Genomic DNA, 14,499 nt, shown 5'->3' with positions numbered 1-14,499 from the left:
ACCCGATAGTAGCATGGTCCTTTTGGGTTGCCTTCACCAGAGCAATTTGAAAGGATGGACTTTTTGAGAAGAGGTTATTTGTGATTTATTAATATATTATAACTATAATATATTAATTGAGAAATCATATTATTTAATTAGTATTGATCTAGAATTAATTTAGTGATCAAAAGAGACCGATTAAATATACGGGGACTAATTAAGTAAATCAATAATACTTATAGTTGGGCTTATGATCCAAAGTTGATTACGGTGGGCTAAACCTATATGATAGTCCATAAAAGTTTAACCCATGTAACCTAAGAAATATGAAGGGTCATGTGAATTAGGGTTTGCATGGAAGAAACCCTAGGCTTTGCCACACTATAAAAGTAACCCCATAGTCACCAAAATCGGCCCCCATGCATTCTAAGATGAGTCATAACCGATTTTGAGCTACCTAGCCACTTCTCATAAGACTCCCCTTGCATTTGGTGTTTGTGACACATTAGAGGCATCACACTTGAGGTGCTAAAGCTTTCAAAGGCCAAAAACTACAAGCTACATTGAGAGGTATTCATCTAACTTTGTTTTTATGTTATATATCCTCAATTGTATGCTAGTTAGGATGTATGCTTTAGAATATTGAAATTGCATGTATAATTAGAGAAAACTTAGATCCAAAGAATCTAGGTTTGCATGTGCACCATAGGAGTGTTATAGTGCTCAAAACCCAACAATAAGACTAATATGAACTGGATTGGTTGACTTTCACTAGATGAAGGTAGGTAATGGGTTGTATCCAAGTTTCATAGGTACTTGACAGAGAACTGGTACCGAACTGGCCTACATCAAGATCATCTCATGGATCGCTATGATGCATGACACTTGATTAAAAAAATACTATCTTTGTATATATTGCCCATTTCTTGAAAATTAAGAGGTACACCTATTATAACACTATGTACAAATCTCTTAAGCATAATGAAAACGTATATTCTCCCTGTCTAAACGTGTAAAACCATAATATCATATACATACCATAGTTTCTCCCAAATCTCTTCCGCCTCTCTACATGCACTCTTGAATCTTCATTAGGCCTACATTACCACCACCCTCATGACGTTGTCGCTACAACCCAAAAGTATGTCACCGGCCTCCCAAATGTCCGCCCCTCTCAACTAGATGATCGACCCCCTGGATTGGTCAAGATTGAACCACTATTCCTCAATTTTAGTACATTAGTGCACCAGTCGGACCTTAAATCTGATCAAATGACCGCATCAGCACTCACGGTTCTCCTCTTTTCATCTATGTCTCTCTTATCCACCCATTCTTTTCGATTTATTATTCGATTTTCAATCCCTAATATCTCTTTTCACATAATCAATATTTTTATTTATTTTTTGTTATTACAGGGTCTCAATTTTATGTTTTGGATTAAAAATCACAATCCTCACTATTCACTGCTAATATCTTCCCCATTCTCTTGGTTTGATATTAGGGTACCGTTCACCAAAGCTCCCTTGTTCCATGACCACGAATACTAAACACTCCTGTTATGGTAATATCTTTTGGATCCTTATATGTGTATTCAAGATCTATGTGTGTGTTACCAAACCTTAACTTTTTTAATATCTTTTTCTGCATTTTATTCCTTTTCTTTGGCAAAAATGATAATTAAAGCAGGAAAGCACATTCATATTATGGTAATTTGAACCGTTAGCTAATCATACATCAGTTTTGGATCAAAATTAATCTTTGATATGTGTTTAATGTGATTACGTGACAGGAATTTGGACTTGATACACATTACACAATACCAATCAAGGTAAATACTTTAAAGTTATTCACAATCACCCCTATCTATCCATCTCACATTAACCTGAAGTATGTATCTAAATGTCACTGATTTACTACAAGTTATTTCAATCTTTTATTCTAAACATATTAGTCATTCTAACCCAAAGTGTGTGCATCCTCTGTTTTTTCTTATATTATGCATGCTCTGTATGTTTTTTGTGTGTTGTTAGTGTTGTGTGTTGTTTTTTTTGTGGATATTATGATAAATATGTAGCTTAGAGGAAACGATTGTACATCCTAACTATCTAGGTGAACCTGGTGGACAAGCTCACTACTAATAATCACATCTTCCATAAAGCTTGCTTTAAATGCTACCGTTGCAATGGCAACCTCAAGGTTTCAAATCTTTAAATCAAAAAAAGATAATATATGCATTTATGCTCTGATTAGATTTGGATCTAACTAATTATTAATGCTAGAATGATTAATGTTTTGCATTTAAACAACTACAACCCTTTTGAGGGAGTTTTGTATTGCAGACCACACTTAAGTCAATTCTTCAAGAAAGTGGTATCTTAGAGAAAAGCTTTAAAGGTACGTATGTTGCTAAGCAATTGGATTTTGGATTTCCATCAAATATATCCATCCATGGATTTCTAATTAATGGTCTTTCAGGTAAACCAAAGATTGTGAAGTCATAGAAAACCATTGATGGCGAGGTATAACTTGTAAGTTGAATCTTGACTGCTATATATGCAAACGATCATGTATTATATCATATTTGGAAAATGACAGTATGTAACCTTGAAGCAGTTTTAACAGAAGCTAATGCCTAACAAGTTCTCTAGCATGTTTGTAGGGACTAGAGATAAATGTTTGGGTTGCAAAAACATTGTATCCAACTGAAAATGTACAACCACAACACAAAAAATTGATCTTACAAGCATATTCTAATTAAAATCATGTCAAGTGTCAATACCAGGTAGATCTTACATACAAATTACAAGATAGATGAAAGTAATCAGTATGCTCCATATCTCTCTGGCTTATAGTATGATGGCGCCTCATGTTGATTTTCATATCTGGCACCATTTAAATTTTTGTATGTTGTTATGTTTCTCACTATCTTGTTTTATTGTTGTAAAAAAATATACATGTACCTAATAGATTAATAATATACAAGATGTCATATTTTTCTTTTGTTCAGGTGATGGGCTAGGAGGTGTTAACTATTAATACCGATCGTACAAGGATCTATTGGACTAGCAATAAACTATTTTTTACCGAGTCACTTAGATACTAAATATAAGTTATAGATACATAGTTTAGTTTAGTTTCCTCTTGTAGCATTCTACTTTCTGAAGGGCAAAATTCAAGAATTAGCAATGTACTCTTATTTAGTTGTGTATTGTAGCATCCTACTTTTGTTTTTTTTATTAAAACTTTGAACTTGATTTTTTATTGAGTTATCACATTTTGAAACTTATCTAAGGCATTTTAATTTTAATTTTTGTTCTTATAAAACCCAATCATTTTAAAACATATAATAAAATATTAATAGTTTAACAAGATGTATAGCTTCAAAGGCTTTTCCAAGTTACTGCACAATAGAAGAGATTGTATGTGATCTTTTGTTACAATAATAGTTTTATATGATATACAGATTAGTGGCAAGATAATTTGTAACTTTGACTTGATGTTTTCTTGATAAAAAATGTTAACATATGATGTAATTTAGTAAATTAAACGTTAAAGATAAAACTATCTATAATTTTGCTGAAGTCTTTGAAGCTTTGTGATCAATTTATGTTTTCAAGAAATTTTCATTTATCTGTGTAATATAGCTTTGAACATTTCTCTATCTTTTAATGCTTTTCATTTAATATTATTTTAATTATTCTTTTGTTAAACTACAAAATCCCTAATTTTTAGTAGGAAAATACTTTAAAATACGAGATGTTTATGAAAAACACAAATGTAGGAAATTTGAAACAAGGTTATAACTATTAATAACTAAAAAATGTCCATTTTGACATTACACAAAAACATTCTAAAAAAATATAGTTTTGACATTACACCAAAACACATTATACAAATCAATAAAACTCATAATAAAATTAATAAAATGAAATAATATAGTTTTTTTTAATTAACTGATATTTAATAAGATAAATTGAAAAATGATTATAAAATATCATTTTTGTTTACCGTCATTTAATGGAAAAATGCAAAACTTACAATTTATATTTTGGTTATGGTGCGAGATAAACAAAACAATTCTTATATTTAGATAACGATTGATGCACCTAAAATAACCATGTATTGTTTTATCATTTCTTGATTAATAATAGATTTTAGTTCATTATATCAAATATATAAATGTAGATGAAAGTTTAGTGTTGTTTATCTTTTTGGCAAAATAAGAGCATACGAATATCAAAATCTGGCGTAACTATGATAATACTTATTTGAACCATACGACCTTAGGCCTATCTTCTAAATTATAAAAGGAGACATCATAAGATGTTTTGGGTACAAAAATAAATATATGTTGTTTTAGGTTGACATAGTAACTCATACTTAAAATTCAAAATGAATTTGATCACAAATTAAAATGTGCATCTTCAAATAAAAAAACAAAATTTATTTTCATACAACTAATTAACTATTTTTAATTGAGACAACATTATATTTATGTTTTAAACCTAAAATAATCTATCTGATGTTAGTTTTTCAAGTTACCATCTTCTAAAAACAAATTATATTTTAGTATTAACGTCTTATATTTTCATTACCTTTGTGTCAAATTTGGATGCCCGCTCATACAAGTTCCTAAATAGAAATAATTGCTGAAATAATTATCCGTACCCGTCGCTTAGCTCGGGTAAACAACTAGTGTGTGTGTGTGTGTGTATATATATATATATATATATATATATATATATATATATATAGACACACACACACACACACACACTAAAAGGCAACATTCATTAACAGGAGCTCCCACCAAGGAGTTGGGATGCCCAAAAACAACAACAATTATAGAGATTTATAAGCTAATCTAGGCGATAGAAGCCACAATTGATTATCTATCTCTATATTCAAAATTCTACTCTCAATCCATAAAACTGCCTTCCTCTGAATTTTGAGAAAGACCTCCATCAAGCTCCATTTTATGTTTTGGAAACACACCTCATTTCTATGATGCCATATACTATTTAAACACGCAATCCCCACCACAAACAATATTTTTTTTCTCCACTTTGTTTTGACCTTTGGACGATTTCTCCTCGATCAACTCCTCCAAGGAAGTCGGCTCCTTCAAAGAAATGTCCTAGGACTGTTGAACTTTTGTCCACACTTCCTTATCATCCTTATAGCTCCAAAAAGCATGAAGGTTAGTTTCGTCATGGGTGTGACATAAATCACAGGTGCTATCACCACCATTAAGACCCATCTTAACCAAGTTCTCCTTCACCGCAATCCTATTCTTGAGTAAATGCCATGCTAAATTATTAACTCTTTTTGGTATCTATTTAATCCATCTATTAGTACCAACCATAGTTACCAGAAACGTCGAAGTAGTGGCGTACCACATACCGAAACGCCATGTACCCAATCGATTAGAAATCGGTCTGGTACGTGATATATGAACGTACCTCAAAATTGATACAGTCGACCCCAATCGCAATCCAAATCGAACCTAATAACGATCCCAATCGAACCAATTAATGTTCCTGGAGTCTAAATCGATCGTACCCGGAGTCAAAATCGAGTGTCCCTGAAGTCAAATAGAGCGCACGTGAAGTCGATTTGTTGCTGCCGATCAGGTTTTATGCATCGACTGAATGGCGATTTGGGTAGGAGATAAACCGCGTTTCATAGAGGCTATTCGATTTCTCCAATCGTTGACTAAGAAAGCACTGGAAGGTTACAAGCCACCTTCATATGTGTAAGTCCCCAAAAATGCCTGTTTATCAATCAGATCCGTTTGATGGTACGAAATCCCAATCAAACGGATGATGCCAGATCACAATAAGAAGATAAGGAGAAGAAGATGATGATGAATCTTGTATGTATTGATATGGATGAAGATCCGGATAAAAGATTCACACACACTAACACACACTCTCTTTTCTCTCTCTCTAGAATACCTTCAAATGCACACACTTAAGCTCCTCTAGTGTTCATCAATCGATTCCTCACACCCCTCACCCCTATATATACATGAGAAACATGGTCCGTAAATGGGTTTACGGCTGGGCCGTAAACAGGGTTTACGGCCATAAACACCCACCTACCCATAAACCTGACCGTAAACTCATAAAATATTACAGAAAAACACAATTTCCCAAAAAATCAAAGTATAAACCATATTTTTGACCCAACAATCTCCCCCTTGGTTTATGGCTTTCTTTTCTTTTCTTAAATGACCCAACAAGCTCCCTCTAAAAAGTAGCTGGCTTTTCTTGTTAATCTTCATTGGGAACTTGGCTTCAGCATCAATCTTCAAATTCTTCACAGCTTCAAGATGAACTTGATGAATCTTCAATGAATGACTTTATATTGAGCGGTTGGGCTTTTCTTCAGAATTTGGCTTTGAACGCACGTCGGGTGAGGAGGCTTGATGTACTGATTCTTGAAAGATAGCGCTTTCAGCTTGAGAATCTTCAGAGAGAACATCAGAGAGAACAAATCTTCTGGATCACTTCAACAGGTTCAAGATAGCAGCAGACTAATTGAGGTGGCTTCAATGCAATCTATCACATAATCTTCAAGTCAGCTTGATTCTGGGGTTGAAGGATTGAATGTCAAAAGAACAATCTTCATTTCTTGCTCCTTCGAATGTGAATTCTTCGATGCTCATGGATGAAGCCTTGGCTCAGAAATTTTCGACACAAACTTCGTGAGTCTCATCTACACCTGAATTCACTTTTCAAGACAAAACAAAACTAAAAGAAAATTTTAGCACACAATATTATTATTATTATTTTTTCTGATTTTTGTTTGGTTTTTAAAATTTTTAATTCTCCCCTAATATTTAAATTAGAAGAAAACTATGAACAAATTTAACAAAAATAAAATGATATCTAACTTTAAGAATGATTTGGGATCAAAGTTTTAGACAGCCTTTATCCGCTTGTCGGTACCTTCTATCTTCACGTCTTTGTCTGGTCGATCGCCGGTATTGTTGTCCACTTAAACATGAAAAATTGTGACAAAATTAGGACATACTATTAGTTATAAGACAAAGTGATCCTAAGTTCCTAGAAACTATTTCTTAAGGATCATTCAGCTGACGACAATCAGGGATATTGTTGTCCACCTAAATTGAGCAGTGAGATCTATAGCCAATCATTGAGTGTTCAATTTTTAATTGTACTAGAACATGGTTACCGCTTCCTGATATGCTCCAGTAATCAAGGACTTCCAGAGTGCTCCTTACATCGGGTGAGCAGCCAATCATTAAGAGAGAAGATAGATTTAGAATGCATATGCTATGCACCTAGGTCGTATCTCTTCCAATCACGTAGAGGGTGGAACATATGACTAACTGAAGTTTTAGAGGGATTGAGAAAAAGAATGGTGCATATACTGTGTACCAGGTCGGATTGTGAGTCACGCAAAGGAGACAGTATATGGCTAACAGATAGAATGAATTGCATAGATAGAAGATGTAGACAAATAGAGTTGCATATGTTACAGTCCAGGTCGGATCTTTCGATCACGCAGAGGAGGTAACATATGACTAACAGATAGAAAGAAAGAATATAACCTTCTACATACCTAATTTATCGGAATTCACCAGTCGCCCCATCAATACCGGAATTAAGGACAGAATCCGCACATCAAGGAAAAGTTAATCCACGGTTCCAAGTACAGGTTCTTTAATGTGACCAATAGATTCCCATATATATCTCCCTGCTCAATCTATCCAAGCGTCGTATTGTCAAGCTAAACAGATCTAACTAGGTCAAGATTTGTCAAGTCTATAAATTTCCTAAGTTCAACTCCTCCTAGTCATGTGCATTTAGAATCTTTCGTGCCTACCGACGCATCAAACCCAGAGCATAGACCCTTCAACTTTGGGTACGTTACGCATACTCAGATTGCCTGTTATCACTTGATAATATCTCTTCCCAAAACATCTCCCTCAAGCACATTCCATAACCAACATTTTTTTTTTTTGATTTTTTGATTTTCTAATGTTTTTGGATTTTTTTTTTTAATTTTCTAAGTTTTGTTTTTTTATTTCTCCCCCTAAATTTGTGCATAGGAGAGAAACGAAAGTAAATGCGCAAATTTAAACTATCCAAAAATAAAAATTAGTCTTTAAAGCGAATCAGCTTAAGAAAAACTCCGGAGTATAGAGAAGAAAACGCAAACCGTAATTCACCGATTGAATTTGCATCCAGAAGGTCTAAGAACAACACGCGTAATCTCAGAACAGATCCAAAAATTCTTCATGTGATTAAACACTAACTCCGTGTGTGATCCCTTCCTTTCTTCCATTCCCGCAAAGGACACATACTCTCAAACAAAATTCTGAGTGTTGTACAGTTGAGAGATGCCTCCTATCATGTGCCTGAAACAGCCACTACCAACAAACCAAAGTCTAATGATATGCCTCCATAGCTACTCCGACATAGAGCAGGATTAGTTAGTCTTTGGAACCCAGTCCATTTTGAAACTGGGTTGACCATTTTCATCCTTGCACGGTACTCTCTCCCATGACATATCCTATTTATCACAAACAGAAGATGAAGAAATATTATAATCATTAGAAGATTTGGGAGAGTGAGCCTTTAGAACCCATTTGTAGTTGGGTTTGACCCATTTCTTTTTCGATACGATGGGTGGCTTAGTACTTGCTTTTGATCTTGATGTCGGCCGTTAAGATGACTTTGACCTAACCGGTCTTTGTTTCACTGTAGCATCTCTTGGATTGGGCTTCTTGGCCGACATTCCCTTCTTGCCCTTGGGATTCGGATTCTCGGCCTTCTGCGTGTTCCAGTCATCATGGTCTGAACGTGACCTTGAGGAGTTTCTTTTGAAGTATGTCCCTCTTGGCGCGTTCTGCCAGCCTTGTGCATACTAGGGAACATATGCGCAATTTGGACAATTTCTGGCAATGTGTCCAGGTGTTCCACAGTGAAAACATGTCTTTTTCTTCACTGTGAAGTTGTTTCTTTCCTTGTCTCTTATTGTTCCCACAAGCACAATTGTAGGAGGCACTCTGTTTCGCTGGAATTGGTGACCTGTATTTCTCAATAGCAGGTTGATCAGAAACAGCTGAGTTCGAAGCAACAGATTCAGAGTTCAAGGAGATGTTGGTTTGTTCAATGGTTTTCTCCTTGTTCCCATCTTCTGCTACTTTACCTGCACATGAAGCAAAAACATTAGTATTTTCAACCTGAATACCTCCTGACACAAATCCAGCTGGTTTGCCATATTGAAGATGTGCCTCCATGTCAATTTATTCCTGTGTCGTATGGATGGATGTGTAGTTATGATTGAAAGGTGGAGGAACACTGTCATACCCTAGACCCTTGTTTTGATTATCTTTAAATTTTAATTGGGTTTCAAATAAGGACTCGAATGTCTTACTTGATGCAGTATGATTTTTGAAACTAACATCTGTTTTTCCACACTTAATTTTCAAAAAGTCAAGTTCTTCGGTTACAGCATCAAGTTGTCTCTTAATATAGTCATAAAGTTCACATTTTTCACTGTATTCTGTCTAAATTCTCTTAAAATCCTTTATTTTTGTTTCTAACTGGGCCTTCAGGGGTTTTTGTCCTTTCTTGAGTTGATATCCTTCATATCTCATGTCCTCAACTTCTCTTTTTAATAAATCATTATGTTTACGAAGAAGTTTAATCGTAGTTTCACATGATTGAGAACATGAAACTTCACATGATTGAGAACATGAAACTTCATTGACCGGAAGGTTTGTGGAACTCATTGTTTTTCGACAATTCAAAGCGTCAAGTTCTTCAATTATATCAACAAGACTAAGACGATTGAGATCATTTGTCTTCTTGATGACCGCCACGTTCATATCCCACGATTTCGGAAGTGAATTCAATAGCTTTTTGTTTATCTCAGATTTGGACAAGAAGAGCCTAGCTATATTTATCTCAGTAGTGAGTGTGGTAAATCGTTACAACTGAGATTTCAGGGTTTCTCCAGGGATATAATCGAACATGTTGAAATTTTGTCTTAACATCTCCTGACGACTCTCTTTCATGTCTTCAATTCTCTTGTAGACCTCAAAAACCATTAAAAGCACAACTAAAAGTTAAAAGTCAAACCCAAAAAAAGCCCTTTGACTATAAACCTCAAAATTCAACCTTAAAAGTCAAATTTAAAAAGTCAAACTCAAATGTCAAACTGAAAAGCTAAATTTGAAAATTTAAAAGTTAAACGAGAAAGTCAAAATTTAAAGTCAAAGGTCAAACTTTAAAGTCAAAGGTCAAACTTTAAAGTCAAAGTCAAAATTTTAAGGTCAAAAGTTAAAAAATAAAGTCAAAAATTAAAAACTAAATTTTTGGGTTGAAAATGGAATTTTAAAATAAAGAAAATTGATTTTTAGGGTTAAAAGTGTTAAATTTGCGAAAGTTTGGAACCGAATGGGAGTCTTTAAGGAGACAAAACGGGAGTTAAGGAACAAGAGGCAGCCTAGAAGAATTGGTAAGGTGCTGGGTTGCTCAACAAGAGGTCGCAGGTTCAATCCCCGCACCCCCCAATCCGTTTCCAAATTTTTAATGCGAAGCTGCTGTGCTACGAGGACTGCTGCGAAGCTTGCTGAACGAGGTGCGACGCTGAGGTGCGAACCTGCTATGCAAGGTGAAGATTGATGCTGCTAAGCCGGCTACCCTAGCCGTTCACCGAGCCGAATTCCGAGCCGAGACCGCAAACTCCGGCGACCGTAAACCCTTCAAAGACCGTAAACACAGCTTCAGATCGCGAAAAAAACGACGTTTTTCACCATTTTTGCTCCAAAACTTGATCAAAAACTCGTTTTTACGAAAAACGCGAAGAACAAACCCCCCACCCCCCCCCCCTAATTTTCAGAGATCTATCCAAAAACGCAAGAATCTTTCCAAAATAAAATCAAATCGGCTCCAGATCTAACAAAATTGACTGATACAATCCACGCTCTGACACCACTTGTAAGTCCCCAAAAATGTATGTGTATCAATCAGATCCGTTTGATGGTGCGGAATCCCAATCAAACAGATGATGCCAGATCACAATAAGAAGAGAAAGAGAAGAAGATGATGATGAATCTTGTATGTATTGATATGAATGAAGATACGGATACAAGATTCACACATACTAACACACACTCTCTTTTCTCTCTCTCTCTCTCTCTCTCTCTCTCTCTCTCTCTCTAGAACACCTTCAAATGCACACACTTAAGCTCCTCTAGTGTTCATCAATCTATTCCTCACACCCCTCACCCCTATATATACATGAGAAACATGGGTCGTAAATGGGTTTACGGTCACGGCCGTAAACACCCACCTGGCCGTAAACCTGACCGTAAACTCATAAAATATTACAGAAAAACACAATTGCTCAGAAAAGCAAAGTATAAACCATATTTTGACCCAACAATATGAAAAAGCTAGAACTTCGTTGCTTGATCAATGTGTGAGAGATGTGGGAAAGAACTTGATCCAGTCAAAGACATGTGGTTAACGCAAGGAGTATCTGTTATCTCAGATGGTTGGTCTAATGTAAAAAATGAACCGCTTATAAATGTTATTGCACAAAATTCACGTGGTGCAACTTTTATGTACGCGGAGGCCTTTTCGGGGATTGAGAAGACGAGGGTGGAGATTGCTAAGTTTCTTCGACAAGCTATTGAGGAGATTGGTCCAAGTAGTGTTATTCAAGTTGTAACCGATAACGCGGCGAATTGCAAGGCGGCTGGATGGGAAACACAGAAGGTATATAAACATATTTTCTGGTCCCCTTGTTGTGTACATTCTTTAAATTTGATTTTTAAAGACATGGCGAAGCAATTTGACTGACTGACTGATACATATAACAGAGGGAAGAGTATTGTCACGTTTTTTTTAAACCACACACACGCCTTAGCTTTCTTTAGAGACAACTTGAAATTGCAATTGTTGAAGGTTGCACAAACACGATTTGCATCGCATTACATATTGTTGAAAAGACTAACTGAGTGTAGGGAAGCACTTGCTACTACTATTGTCGTCAACTCGTGGCAGGAATGGGTCAACAAGGCAGATGAGCACACTCGTGGACTTGCTAATAAAGTGGAAGATACAATTAAAGATGAACATTTTTGGGATGATATTGTTCACATTTTGGCTGTCACAAAACCTGTCTTTTACATGGTAAAGTTTTGTGATGGTGAAGGTTCGAAAATGGCAAAAATATATGAACGAATGGACAATATGATAGGTGAAATCAAAGAGGATATGACTATGAGGGACAATAAATTCTCAATGTATTACAATAAAGTTGAAGAAATTGTGCTCGAAAGGTGGGACAAGATGACTATCCCCCTCTATTATTTAGGATTTGCTTTAAATCCTAAATATTATGACAAGCATTATCTTGCAAAGTTGGCACCAGGAGGCATGAAAAGAAATCCTCCCAACAAAGACAGAGAAGTAATTGTTGGTGTTTTGAAAGCATTTGAAAAAATTTCGGAGAGTGAAGAAGAAGAGAAACGGTTGAGAGAGCAATTTGGAACCTTTCACATGAATAAAGGAATTTATTCATTGGCCGAGATACAAGCCGATGCGGTGACTATGGATGCGATTGATTGGTGGGCAACATATGGAGCGGAGACTCCGGATTTGGCGGACGTGGCAAAACGAATCCTCTCGCAGCCAATTAGTAGCTCTTCAGCTGAGAGGAATTGGAGTACATACTCTCATATACATAGCATCAAAAGGAATCGTTTAAATGGCCCAAGAGCGGATAAACTTGTGTATATTCACTCTAATATTAGACTTTTGTCCCGGTTTTCAGAATCTTACAAAGTCGGACCCAACAAAAAATGGGACATCAATCCGGAAAGTGATCACATTGAATGTTCAAGTGCTCGTCTAGAAGAAATGGTGTGGGAGAACCTTGATGATGAAGGCGTGGAGAATGAAAGAGGAAAAAGAAAGCGGATAAACTAGTTTATGCCTTTATGGTATTTTAATATTTTTGTTATTAAGTATTATGATGAAGTAATTGTGGTATTTCTTTTGTTCCTGATAATTGGTACTTTTGTTATGAAGTATGTCATGTTATAACTTTGAAGTGTTAAATTGTTAAGTAACAGAATACATAATTACATATATTCATGGGGGCTTAGAGGGAGGGCAAAGTGGGCAACTGCACAGGGCCCAATTTTTTTTATTATATATTTTTATTTAAAATTACAAAATTATAATAAAGATAAGGGCCTTTTTTTCTTGTTCGTCCTAGGCCTTTAAGAATATTTCATTTTTCAGGACCGGCCCTGCATATATTTTATGAAATGTCTTAGAACAAGGCACACTTTACCGGACTATACATTACACTGTACCGGTTCGTACCAAAATGAGCCTAATCCTCCCCCCCCCCCCCCCCAATACGGTAAATGTCACGAACCCCGTACCGTACCGTACCGCGTTTCTGGTAATTAACTATGGTACCAACATTGCTTTGACTCGACTTGTCAAGTTCTTTTCTCATCCAAGAAACTGTGAATCTTCCCTTGGGGCCCATAGGGTATTTACAGCAATCATGTTTATTTGATAACTCGACAGGGGCAATTTTGTCCAAGAGAGAAACAAGCGCCTCTTTTCTTCGCCTATCCCTGATGATTCCTAGCCAGCTCAAGATCCCACCATAATCACCAATTCTGTCATGCACAGTGGCCACCTTATTACCCTCCAGGCTGAACAAATGAGGATATACCTCTTTTAGGGGCTTATCACCAATCCACCAATCCAACCAAAATGACGTTTCCCTTCCATTCCCGAATTCCTTTTTAATCAATGATCTGGGATCCCGGTTATACTCTTGGAGTGAAATCCATTGCTTGACAATACGTATCCAAGTATGACCACCTTTTATATTTTTGAGACATTGGTCCAAATCAATTTACCATGGATGTTATCGATAATTTGAACTCATAAGGCTCCCTGTTCTGTCTTGTATCTCCAACACCATTTAGCAAGTAAAGCAACATTCAAATCAGATAAAGATGTAATTCCCATGCCACCCATTTCTTTAACATACAACACATTTTCCCATTTAGTCCAAGGAATTTTGCCCCCCCCAAGAAGAAGTCTCTTAGAATGCTTTCGAGTTTTTTCATAATTCCATTAGGGGCCTTATAGATCGACATAAAATATGTTCCAAGACTGCCCAAAACATTATTCACAATCATATGTCTACCCCCAATTGACATGGTTTTGATCTTCCATTTATTCAACTTTTTCTTAAATCTGTCAATTAAAGGCCTCCATGGTTTTTTTTTGGCCCATGTTAACTCGAATCTGACAGTCCAAGGAAAGTCATGGGGAGCTTATCTGATTTACAACCTATAACCAAAGCGATGGCTTCCAAATGGCTTTGATCTTTACCTATCCCAACCACAAAACTTTTGTCCAGAATTACATAGAGACCAGCCATTTTTTGAAAACAATAAAGGATTCTAACCAGATTTAGAACATTTTCAATTGTCCA

The 14,499-nt window shown here is 35.8% G+C and overlaps 1 protein-coding gene across 1 annotated transcript; it reads left to right on the top strand.

Moving 5' to 3' along the window:
• Positions 1-11,441: 11,441 nt before the first annotated feature.
• LOC145066950 (uncharacterized) lies at positions 11,442-12,959 on the top strand. The gene is made up of 2 exons (XM_079014185.1): positions 11,442-11,744; positions 11,934-12,959. Exons 1-2 carry the CDS (start codon positions 11,442-11,444, stop codon positions 12,957-12,959), a joined length of 1,329 nt encoding a protein of 442 aa, XP_078870311.1.
• Positions 12,960-14,499: the final 1,540 nt, after the last annotated feature.

This window comes from Lactuca serriola, chromosome 8 (assembly GCF_051521515.1).
Source record: "Lactuca serriola cultivar US96UC23 chromosome 8, Lser_US96UC23_V15, whole genome shotgun sequence".
Taxonomy (NCBI): Eukaryota; Viridiplantae; Streptophyta; class Magnoliopsida; order Asterales; family Asteraceae; genus Lactuca; species Lactuca serriola.
Note: the sequence above shows the minus strand (reverse complement) of the source record. Positions and strands in the feature narration are given on the sequence as shown.

What these genes read in the sequence shown, in the direction of transcription:
- LOC145066950 (XM_079014185.1), top strand. Translation starts at nt 11,442, where the DNA reads ATGTGTGAGAGATGTGGGAAAGAACTTGATCCAGTCAAAGACATGTGG. An exon ending in CTGGATGGGAAACACAGAAG is followed by an intron (nt 11,745 to 11,933) that starts GTATATAAACAT and finishes CAATTGTTGAAG; the next exon opens with GTTGCACAAACACGATTTGC.